This window comes from Podarcis cretensis (assembly GCF_951804945.1).
Source record: "Podarcis cretensis genome assembly, chromosome: 2".
Taxonomy (NCBI): Eukaryota; Metazoa; Chordata; class Lepidosauria; order Squamata; family Lacertidae; genus Podarcis; species Podarcis cretensis.
Window position 1 is genome coordinate 62,729,476 of NC_137171.1, and position 12,770 is coordinate 62,742,245.

The following is a 12,770-nucleotide window of genomic DNA, read 5'->3' on the forward strand; positions in this document are numbered from 1 at the left end:
ATCTATCAACACAAAAGAAAAACCCTACACATTTGAAATGAAGAATCAAAAGACAGTTACCTGGTTCCGATCACGTGCACTTGTATATCTGATCTTCTGGATGAAGTAAAATATTAACCATGCTGAAGAAATTATCATCAAAACTATGAACGATATTGATACAAAGACAAGAGAACCACGGTTAAAGTTTTTGTTTGGATAGCGGGTTCCAACTGCTATTGCAATAATGACAGACATATTTTTCTCCAAGTAATTCAGAATCTCCTTAACCTTCAATTCTGTGATCATGACAGTGACAATGTCTCCAGTTCCTATCAAAAGAATAAGCAGAAGAAAACAATGAATCAACATCTGACATAACATGTATGTTTATTAAGAAGCAAATCATTTGGCTGTACATATATAAATTTAAACAAACTGTTAGGTATCAAAAAGCTGATCCCGAATTATGAAAAACAGTATGACATTAGCAGCCTCAAATTTCAGAAAATTAGGAAAGCAACATGATTTTACAAGCACTTTTTTACATGCACATCTCTTAACCAACATCAGTTCAAAATGATTTAATTTCAAAACAACACAAATATGAACTAATCATACTGATATCTACCAAGTACAAAGCAGTGAGACAAAAAAGCACCTAAAGGTAAAGGTAAAGGTACCCCTGCCCGTACGGGCCAGTCTTGACAGACTCTGGGGTTGTGCGCCCATCTCACTTAAGAGGCCAGGGGCCAGCGCTGTCCGAAGACACTTCCGGGTCACGTGGCCAGCGTGACATCGCTGCTCTGGCCAGAGCCAGAGCCAGAGCCGCACACGGAAACGCCGTTTACCTTCCCGCTGGTAAGCGGTCCCTATTTATCTACTTGCACCCGGAGGTGCTTTCGAACTGCTAGGTTGGCAGGCGCTGGGACCGAGCAGCGGGAGCGCACCCCGCCGCAGGGATTCGAACCGCCGACCTTTCGATCGGCAAGTCCTAGGCACTGAGGCTTTAACCCACAGCGCCACCTGCGTCCCCTACAAAAAAGCACCTACATTCCTCCTAAATATAGCAGTTTAGTTCTGAGGCTAAAGGAAATTCAAAAACACTGAAAGGAATTGGCCAAGCTATACCTTCACCCTTGAGTAAATGAAAAGATAATCATATTCCTTCTTGAGTGACCTAGAAAGTAATGAATGCTCCACTGGGCCAAGTATACAGGATAATATCCAACTAAGCAACTAAGTCATACTCAGAGTTAATCTCATGAAATTAATGGTCAACAATTTTCCACTGATATAAATGAGTGAACTCCAAACATAACCAACATTGGATATACTGTAATACACAATCACTAGCTTAGTGATTTAGTGATGGTTTTTGGTTTTCACTCAATCCAAGAAACAGAACTGAAGGTCCCAGAGTAAAATTCAATGAAACCATCCAGCAGCAATAAAAAAAATGCAATTTTAATGGTAGAGCTTATTGGGCAAATTGAGAAAGGAAACTTAAAATAATGTTGTATATATATCTCCTGTGTACAGCATATCTCTGCCTAACAGATACTGGGTGAAAACACTGGACAACTCTACCACACCCGATTGTGAGCTATAGAAGCATTTTCTTTGATGCTGGAGACAGAATGATGTACTCAAACAATTGGTCTGTCACAGTTCTCTTGCTGCTTATCTACTCTAATCTTAATTTTTTAACAATTGCCACAAATAACCTAGCAACTATATTTTTCTCCCTTACACAAGTCCAGGTAACAATAATTTAGAAGCCAACCATGGGAACTAATAAGTATTTGATACCTTTCTGTAGATGCTTTAATGTAGCATTCGGAGACTATGAACTTGAATATAATGCATCTGGTCACAGGTCCATCTAGCCAGTAATGTCTATTTTATGCATTCATGCTTTTTGAGAAGCCCACAGAGTACAAAAACAACAGCCCTCTCCCATTATTACACCACCAGCAATTGGTGTTCAGGTACATGCTGGCTCTGAATCTGAAGGTTTGCCCAGAGCTAAAAACATATCACCAGAAGCAATTAGTCTACTTGAATGTTGTCTACTACTGGACGCCAACTATTCTATATTTTACTGCATTTTGCAGTGGAAAAGCTCCTAGCATTTATTGTCTACTCGACTACCCCTATTACATTAAGGCAGTTAAGATCAGCCAGTGAGGGGCAAACAAGCAGGTTTAGAAAGAAGCAGGCCAGGGCTGAAGGTTACAGCAAATCCAATGGATACCTCAATGCCAGCTCCCAGGGTACAACAGGAGAGGACTAACTAAAAATTAGATTAAAAGTATATGCAACTAATACTTGGCTGAGCACGATTTCCAGCATTAACCTATGTCTAGGAAGAATGCAACTGAAGATTTCCCTTTGTCAGAGAAATAGTATACTATCATAGTTCAACAGCGCAATATGGGCTCCAAGTCTTGTATTTTCAGATACTATGCTAATGGAAAGCTGCCATGAAGGGTTTCTATAGATCATGTATGTTTTGTAGAATATTTGAGCACAGCTAATACGCATATGCAAATATGCGTTGGAAGGGATTGTTGCACAAACCATACTCCGTATACTTATCCTTCTTCCCATCTAGTTTCTGTTACAGGCATTAAACTAAGCACATTATTTTCTTCTCTGTCACAAATAAAGTAGACATGGCAATATGCTATGGTCATGCAGCTAGTGGAGACTGCCAGTCTCAGCACTTTATCCAGCACTTTTATAAATCAAAGAATGAATGACCAACTTCCACGCTTGATAATCACAAAAAAGACAAAACGCTGTTAACTATCCACCATGATGTATCTGAACATGTCTAAAAACAAATCACAAATACCTTTAAAAAGTCTTACAACATAAGAGAAATAAGAAAAAAATGAGGAGAAAGGAATATCTTAGCTTTTACCTGGATGAGTCATGGTGACAGGCTCCTCACTTGACATATTATTGTAAATTACCACAGCTGAAGCATTATGTAAAGCTGCCCGCAGGATTTTTTGTTTAAAGGTGCAATTTCCTCGCTGCAGTAGGGCAACCCACTGCTTGTTTGTAGGAACTGGAAACCGAGTTCGTGGATCACAGCCTAAACGATCTGAAACTAAAAAAAGGAGAGAGATGTCAGTTAAAGTTTGTTGATAAAAATATCTAAAAAGCAGTTCACTGGCTAAAATTATTCTCTAGTTATGAGACCAGAACAATTTGTACAACCCAAAGCAATTTTTAAGCTAAATAATAATCTCTAAGTGTTAACCATATTTGATCATTATGATCATTACACTTAAGGATTTTTTTCAGTTCCAGAATACTTACTAGTGAATATTTTCAATACCTGGTCAGAGGAATGGCAAAACGTTAGGATAAATTTGTTCATGTACCGCTGTCATCTTAAGTTGCCCAAAATTTATGTATATATTTAGAATTTAGAATGCAGATTTGGAAGCGACTCAAAAGGCCATCTTGTCCGTCCCCTACCTGGAATATCAGAATCACAGATGGCCATCCAACCTCTATTTAAAAATCTCTAATTGCTTGGTACTCCAATTGCTTGGTATAGGGACACGGGTGGCGCTGTGGTCTAAACCACTGAGCCTGGGGCTTGCCGATTGGCAGGCCGGCAGTTCGAATCCCCGCAACAGGGTGAGCGCCCGTTGCTCGGTCCCAGCTCCTGCCAACCTAGCGGTTCGAAAGCACATCAAAGTTCAAGTAGATAAATAGGTACCGCTCCAACGGGAAGGTAAATGGCATTTCCGTGTGTTGCTCTGGTTTCACCAGAAGCGGCTTAGTCATGCTGGCCACATGACCTGGAAAAACTGTCTGTGGACAGACGTCAGCTCCCTCGGCCAGTAAAGCGAGATGAGCACCGCAACCCCAGAGTTGTTTGTGACTGGATTTAACTGTCAGGGGTCCTTTACCTTTACCTTTTACCAATTGCTTGATACTTGGGAGACAGTCCTATTGTAAAAGCTAGCTTATAAACTAAGAATATGCAGTATAGAGATAAGAGCAAAAAAAGATTTTATTTGCTATAGTTTGGTATGATTTTATTAACTATATCAATGATTTAAAAAAATGAGAAAGACCCCCTCCAAAAAAATGTATACAACTTGATATGGCAAATTTAGTAAGATGCAATGGTCAATCTTTATGGTAGCTTTGAATCAGTACAATGTCTAATTGTGCCTCTACATGTATCAGAAAGGCAAAGAGGCTGGCAATCTCTGTCCTCTTCATAGCTTCTCATAGAATCTTCCAATATTTACTGGAACTAAAGGATACTACCATACACCTTGAGTGCCAGACACATCAATCAGCATTGTAAAGGACACAGACAACCATGTCAGCAAGTTTAATTGTCAATAGTTGTCCATTATCATCTGTCATCTATGATCAGTTATTTAGAATCCATTTCTAATGTATATTTTTCTCAAGCTGAGGACTCTGAATATATATGCTGGAAAGTCTCCATGGCATAATGAAAAGCAATTTAAGAGTAATTTCAAGCTTATACAAATCACTTATTTAAAAATATGTGATCTGAAGTCATTTATGTCATTTCACAATCGTACAAAAGGTTACTATATAAAATGTTTTCTCTTTTCAATAAAGTGCCAAATTCACTTTATTCACATCAACCTAGTCTATTTCAAATTCAAGTACCTTCTCTGTACTGACAACCATCCTCTACCTTAGCTCACTCACAATGAATTCTGAACTTCTTGGGTGCAGTGAATTTGCTATGCTTTCCAGTTTTTCAAGCAACCACATTCAAAGATCATCTGGCTCAGAACATTTAGAGCTAAGCCACTTAAACTTAATATTATTTAGAATCTGATCTAACATTGCATGCAAAACTGCTATCTAAGGTCTTGTCTTTCAAGTTGGTTAATTCTTTTTTTATTCAGTGGTGGTGTTCAATGCCTACAGCACAGGTGATGCTGTAATACTCAAGTACTCAACAAGTTGCTGTAATGCTCTAATACTCAACAAGTAGTGGATTATTTGGAGAAACTGGTCTGTCCCACAAAACATGCAGAAAATGGGATTTCACCATCCTATTAAGTATCCTTCCTAGTCCTTCCAAGAGCTTCCAATGAAGTATGCAACTGCTTATTTTCTGGTAGCTATTGTACCTGCTAAAGCAAAATCTTCTGCATTTTCTATGTGTTATGTGTGAGAAACTTTTGAGGTTACACCTGGCAAACTTGCATAGTTGTGCTAATTAGAGAAAAATAGAAATCCCCAGGTGTCATCTTTTGAGCTACAGGAAATAGACTTGGCAGAAAAGCATGTAAGCTGAAGCAACACTGTGCTCAGACAGTTGCAATTTATTTTGGGTGGGGAAGTAATTTCAGTCCACAGAATTTTGGAGCATAATCCACTCCAAAGGAGAATCTAAATCTCAAAGTAGTACAGTACTCTGTATAACACTGCAACATCTTGGTTACCAGCTAGCAGACAGTGCTGATCAGATGCTTCTTGTTACAGATAGCTCTCTTGACCTTTACCACTCTGGAAATATCCACACCTGAGATGTACACATTATATAAATTTCAGGGGTGGAGGGAATCAAACATGCCTCTAACTGAATTGCAGGTGCACTTTTCTGTAAACAAGTTTCCCTGAAACACCTTTTCTTGACTACTTAAATACAGAATCGGGACGCAGGTGGCGCTGTGGGTTAAAGCCTCAGCGCCTAGGGCTTGCCGATCGAAAGGTCGGAGGTTCGAATCCCTGCGGCGGGGTGCGCTCCCGCTGCTCGGTCCCAGCGCCTGCCAACCTAGCAGTTCGAAAGCACCTCCGGGTGCAAGTAGATAAATAGGGACCACTTACCAGCGGGAAGGTAAACGGCGTTTCCGTGTGCGGCTCTGGCTCTGGCTCTGGCCAGAGCAGCGATGTCACGCTGGCCACGTGACCCGGAAGTGTCTCCGGACAGCGCTGGCCCCTGGCCTCTTAAGTGAGATGGGCGCACAACCCCAGAGTCTGTCAAGACTGGCCCGTACGGGCAGGGGTACCTTTACCTTTACCTTTTTAAATACAGAATCATCCAGCCCATGTGACAATCTGTATCACTTCAGATTACAAATGGATGGATGAAATGGTGAAAGCTCACATATTACAAAACTGCACAAATGGGTTGGTAAAGAATGTTGGTCACCAATGAAAGGAACCTGTCAGTGAAATGAAGGAAGATGGCAATTCCCTTCCCCACTACACGTCCCATGCCATCATCTGTTTGAGGATCCCTAATCCCCTGAAGCAGATGTGGCGGGGGGGGGGGCAGAGAGCTATGAGAGGGAGGAGAATTGCCCCCCTCCATTGCCTCCCTTCCTCATTCTGCTAGCAGATTCCTTCTGGAGTTCTAATCATCCATGGAGCTCACTGGGTGACCTTGCACCAGTCACTGTTTCTCAACCCTATCTCACAGGGTTGTGAGGATAAAAAGGGGAGAGGAAGAACCATATACATCACTATGAGCCTCTTGAAGGAAAGGTGGGATATAAATGCAATAAACAAATAAAATAAACATCTAATCTGAGTTTATATAACTGAAGTTTGGTAGATATTTTTAAAAAATAAACAAGCTAGTAAACACTGGTTTAGTCATGTCCACAGAATGAAAGATGGCAGGATCCCAAGGACGTGCTCTAATGGGAGCTGGCTTCAAGCACCAGGCCTGTTGACAGAACCAACTCTGCATTGCAAAGATGACTGCAAATGTGACATAAAGGCTGGTAACATCAACCCTGCTGTGTGGGAATCCCTTGCATATGACAGCAGTGCCTGGAGACAGTCAGTCAGGTTGTGTATCCACAGCAGTGACCAGAGAAGGAATAGGACCTCTGAGAGGAGCACAGAGAGAAGAAAAGCCATGGGGCATCAGCCTCAGCACAACTGGGTGCCTTCATCTGCCTCAGCTGCAACAAAACACATCTCATCCATACCAGTGTCTCTACAGCCACAGCAGGTGCTGTAACTCTTCAACAATTTGACTTCACCCCCAAAAGGACACTCCTCCACTGTCCCCTCAGACAGACAGATGCTGTACACCAAAAGAAGTAAACTCCTGATATAATAGATTCAATGCAGGCATTTCCTTAACACAGCAATGTTGTTCAATTTTAAGCTTATTTGGAAGTACAGTACTGTAAAACTGTTGCAATGGAACTTATTTCAGAGTTGGTTGTATTGCATATTAGTTTACTCACTATCTTTTGAAAAAGAGAAACCAGGCGGACCATAAATGTGCAAACATCCCACTATCACAGTGGATTCAAAAGGTAATATTTTGTTGCAGGTCCACTTGTATTGCAAAAATGCTGTATCAGTATAAAGAGAAAAGACAGAAGCAGCACTAACACCTAGCAGCATACATTGCCTTCCCCTCACAATTACAATATCAAATTAACAATTTCATGTAAACATTCAGGTTAGTTCCCTGATGAACGTATTTTGTTTCCTCTCATTCTCAGTTTTACCACAAAACTGGGGACATGTATTAGATTTAACGGAATGTGTGTTCTCTGTGAAAAAATGTTTTTGAGAACTCATTCCTATTTTACAGGAATGTCTCAAAAATGTTGATTGTTGTGATTCTAAGCCAATGATAGGGAACCTGTGCCTCTACTGATGTTCTTGGACTCCCATCAGCACTAGCCAGTACGACCAATCATCAGGTAATAAAGGAAATAAAAGAGCTGGGAGTCCAATAGGTTCCCCATCTTGACTGAAATTCTTCCGACAGATGCAACACAGATTATGGCCTTTCCCCTCAGTTATCAGTTTCAACAGTCACCCAAGTTCTGCCTACAACTGAAATTTACTGAAGAATACGGAAGTACAATTTGCTTAATTCAAAGAGGAAGCAGCAGTGACTGCTCAGCAGTTATTTGCTTATAGTTAACAAATTAGCATTGTGCAACAACTTACTCTTTTCCTCTCCAAAATGCTTGAACTGAAATAAATGTTTATAACATCCACCTGCTAATATCAAAAACCTTGCCCAAAGTATCAAGCAATATGACTACAGTACATGTGGTGGTTTTCACAGCACTGTGGAGAAAATATGTCCTAAAAAGCTTAGAACTAGAACACACATTTATAAATTGAAACAGTTTAAAATTAGGCTACTTTGGATTGGCAGTATCAGAACATTTAGTCACCTGAGGCTCAAAGTACTTGTTATGAGGAGTTCTACAATTCTTTCATCCTTGTGCTGGTTAAACACAAAGTAGTCTGGGATAAGGTGGCAGGGGTGGGGAGCTGCTTAATTCTTTCTCATTCAGTAGTTGTTTTAGCTCAATATAATACATGCTCAGCTCCTTTTTTAAGTTGTGATAGAAAAGATGTAGGGTTCCCATATGTTTTCCCCCTATGGAAGGAAAGTAGCTTGGGGAAGGCAGTTGTGAGCAAAATGACTAGAGGGGAAGAGGAAGCAGTAAAGCAGGTCTCCCCAGGCACCTTTTCCCACAGACACAAGTTTGCCCCAGGCTACTTTGGGAATAAAACAAAAGTAGAAATGACATTTTTAATGTATTTCATTTTTCCTCTAAGTTTTAAAGCATCTTATGCGGGGGTTTTTTGTCTATCTGGTTTTAAGTTGCTCTGGGTTGCCCTGGGCAAGATAAAGTGACGAACAAATTCAATAAATAATAAGAGGAAAAAGAGGAACAAGAAAAAAATAATAGAATTTACTTAACATAGTTAAAATCTATGATACATAAATACTTTTAGAATAGCTTTTTGTTGCCAGCATGTGCATGCGAGTGCAAATATTTCTGCTTCTGAACTATATTATATGTAAATATGGGATGAGATCAACGTGACCAACATTTTAACAACCTTCATATCACCCTCAAACCAGTTACTCCATTCATGACATCACATAAGAAGTATAACATATTCACCAGCTGTGTTCTGTCATCTCTTATGTTCCTTTTATCTTCACTTCTCACTTCCCTCTGTAGCCCCCTAGCCTCGTGCTGTGGCCCCCCATTTGTGTGATTTTCACCTGTAGCCCCCTTGGAATATCCTGGGGCCTCCCGGGGGCCATATGGCCCCCAGATAGGAAACACTGGTTTACACAAATAGCTGCTCTCTAAAAATCCACACATCCATAAAAAACAACTAAAGCTTCACTGTGATGGTTCTGCTACAATACTACTTACTTCTGACAAAAACACCAGTTACACCAAGGCCAACCCAGAACTAGCTTCAGCTGTAATTTTTGCCAGATAACCCACTCCAGTTCTATTCCAGTAAAAAATCTTCATAAATACCAATATGTTTGGGGCCTTTATAATTTTCCTTTGCTTAAAATTAGAGTATCTCTGTTATCTAATCTTGAAGATAATGGTTTCCTTCAATTTGAATAAAGTTTTCCTTAAATTTGATTTATTAAACAAAAACTATCTGACAACATTTTAAAGATTTTCCTGATACATAACAATTTATGGATTAGGATTCATCACATCATATATTATTCAAATTATTTTTTCCACAGCAAACATTAGATACTGTCTGAAATACTTTTCCAAAGGAAAACTATGTCAGGGAATATCTAATGTTTTTACAAAACACAAAAAACCCCTCTACAGTATTTCAAAGAACAAGAAGTAGAGATCTGCATCACACTTAACAGCCTTCCCCAACTTGGTACCCTTCAGGTAGAATGAGAAATACATACAAGAACACTATATAAAATTATTATAATAAAACAGCAGTAAAAAGATTTAGGAGTTTACCTGGAAATGGAAATGTGCAAATAATCTTAATACTCTTACAAATTGCAAATGCCTTCACAACTAGAGTTTATTCATGAAATTCAATTCAGTCATTTACTTAACAAGTGCAATAATTTCAGTGCACTACAACACATATCCATAATCTTTACTACCTATACCAAAGTTCAGGGACGGTAACTTTGATGCCAATGTCATTTACCTCAAGAACCTGGACTTCCTATGGAAATAAAAATGATCCTTAATCACAATGAATGTGGTATCATGGTTAGACTAGGACCCCTGAGACCAGTGTTCAAAACCATTAAACCATTAAACTAAGTGGCCCAGTCTCAACCTCTCAACCTGGTTGTTGTGTGAATTAACAACCTGTGAATTAAATAAGGAGGGAGAGAAGCATGTACACCATCTTCAGCTACTTGGAGAACATGGTATATAAATGCTACAAATAAATACTAAAGATCCATTCTTCTCAGAGATTATTCACACAGGCATAGTAACAGATCAAGAAACGTGCAAGTGCCAGCCCATCTCCACCTGGCGGTATGCATCTGCTCCTATGCACAGGCCCAACTTTTGCTTTACCACCACAAAATGTCACTTGAACATTTACTGTGGATGTAGAAGGTTGAACTTTGCATTTAGCAGATGTACACAACACACTGGCAAACAATTTCAAGTGCCTTTCCTACTCTTACTATGTGTGTTAAGAGTGTATTCATTTTCACAGTTGACTCACAACAGTGAATGCATGATATAAAAGGGTCACCTGGTACAACTATTGAGATCAGACATATTCATGTTAACCGACACTCAAAATACTAAAAATAAGCTACATACAGCAGCTTACATGCCTATTCTGAAATGTGTGACTTCAATTTCACTCTCATATTAACTGCTTAAAGACAATGCATCTGATATAGAACAGCCTAAATAGAGCAACACACAAGAAAAAAAAGTAGTAGTTAATGGCTGCTGTGTATTTAGCTTTCCCAGTAATATTGGACTAGGTTGGTAAATGATCATGACACCAAATTTTAATGATTATACCATTTTTAAACTGCAGTAATTTGGAGGGGTGAAATTTCATAACCTATAATGCTGACTAACTGAAAATAGTCGTTTTCTATTTTAAAATAAAACAACTTTGCTAGCAGTCTGTAAGCTGTTTAGCCACACTATTTTCCATTCAGTATCAGAAAAGTAGCATACAAACAGATGAAAGAATTGTTTTAAAACAGTTTTAAAATTCTTTAAATAAAATAAAGCCAACTGGAATAGGGGTTCAGTAAAAAAAAGTGCCCCTAACAATTATTCAAGTTCTGCCTTTTTTATTCCACCCCTCCCCCAAATAAGGAGAAACCTACTCCTGTGATGGAAAGAGGAAGTGATGGAAAGAGTGATGGAAAGAAGAGTCAAAATAGATAATTTCAGAGACGTAAACTGTCCTTCAGAGGCACAAACTGTCCATATGAGAGGTATGAAATGTCACTAATTTGTGGACCTCATACTTACACCCCACTCTTCCCAAATGGTACAGTGCAGGAGCACTCTGTGTTCTACTTCTTATTATTTCTGAATTGCTGTCCATGTACAAGATGCTATTCACCATGGTCCCCCACCTTTCGGTTTGGAGAACTACTGTATATTTATACAGACTTTAGAGTTATCAATACGTTTATGTCACTTAGTTCTTGTCCTGCAAATGTTCACTCTGTCTGGCTAGAGTTGGAGACTGGATGCAGACAAGCTAACTAAAGCTGAATCCAGATAAATAATTGTGGCTGAAAATGCTTTGTGCCCTATTCCTTGGACATTCAGATATACCTGGACCTAAATTGTACTATCAATAGGTCCTTAACAGTCAAGACAGCATAAAACGAAGAACATCTATAACCTCAAACAACTACGTATTGTTTTCTATTAAATTTGTTCCAAATAATCTTTTTAAATGTTTAGGGCATGTCATTTTCAGCATGCACGTAATGTTAGTTTCACAGGACGAAAAAGGAAAACCCTACAGTATTTAGATGAATTACGCAAGGTTTTAAGCAAACTGTTAACATGCAAAGAGCACAAAAGAAGAAGAAAATTAAACAGAAGGTGAGGTATGAAGAAAAAATAGGAAGTAGAAAATGATACAGGCCTAAGGCTGCAATACTATACACATAAACCTAAGAGTAAGTCCTACAATGAGACTTGCTTATGAGCAGACATACATAAGATCACATAACTCAGAGTACTGACACTTAACTGCATAGAAGTACTAAATTAGAACCTATTCACCACTAAACGCTTACATGTCCTAATTGCAATTAAAAAAATTAGTTACATAGCACTTTCCACTTTACAATAGCGATAACACTGCATACTTAATGTATGTCTTATGCTTACATTCCAGAGCAACCATTTTTTCTAAGCAAGTTTTCAACTGTGACAAAAAATCAAGCTACTGTGTATAAGAATCTGTTAAATATATACAAAGCACTCTTACACAACTTAAAACAAATCTTAAGCATCCGTTTATGATATTAGGTAGAATAGAACTTTATTGCTCCAAGGTCTTTCAGAACTAAAAAGCTACCCAAGAGACTGTCAGGTTGAGATTTAAAAAAAAAAGACTTACCCATGTGTCTAAATTAATGTAACAGTAATTAATGGATTAACTTTCAAAGGACTAGGAAAAATATTCTTTTTATAGAGAGCTGCTATTGGCAGAACTGCCTGTTCTAGATGGAACTTCACTTTAAAGCAAGTTAAACACTAAAGCTAAGACTGACTGGCCTTAGTCTCATCTTCGTTTTCGAGGGCCAGATGGCATCCACAGTCAGATTGCTTGCAATTAGTTCCCTGATATGTTGCTTACCTCCTTAGAGGGAAGAACTTTGCCACTATTATCATTCAAACCTGGAAGGCTGTAGAAATTTGCAGCAGATGCAGAAACCATCATTCTTGCCTGTTGGCTGAAACTAGTGTGATACCATACTAGATTCTTATGTGGGAGGCTTAGAATCAATCTTGTGTTCAATG

General features: G+C 39.0%; 1 protein-coding gene and 1 long non-coding RNA gene across 4 annotated transcripts in view; both read right to left on the minus strand.

Annotated features, from left to right (window-relative positions):
- Positions 1-12,770, minus strand: part of LOC307209765 — a 47,159-nt gene that overhangs the window by 29,236 nt on the left and 5,153 nt on the right. The gene's annotated exons all lie outside the window — the stretch shown is intronic.
- RNF130 (ring finger protein 130) overlaps positions 1-12,770 on the minus strand; it is a 43,358-nt gene that overhangs the window by 29,236 nt on the left and 1,352 nt on the right. For all 3 annotated transcript variants that reach the window (XM_079965128.1, XM_079965127.1, XM_079965129.1), the window contains exons 2-3: positions 2,909-3,100; positions 61-311 (exon numbers count right to left, since the gene is read on the minus strand). In XM_079965128.1, coding sequence (XP_079821254.1) covers positions 61-311; positions 2,909-3,100 — 443 coding nt within the window. The remainder of the gene's footprint in view (positions 1-60; positions 312-2,908; positions 3,101-12,770) is intronic.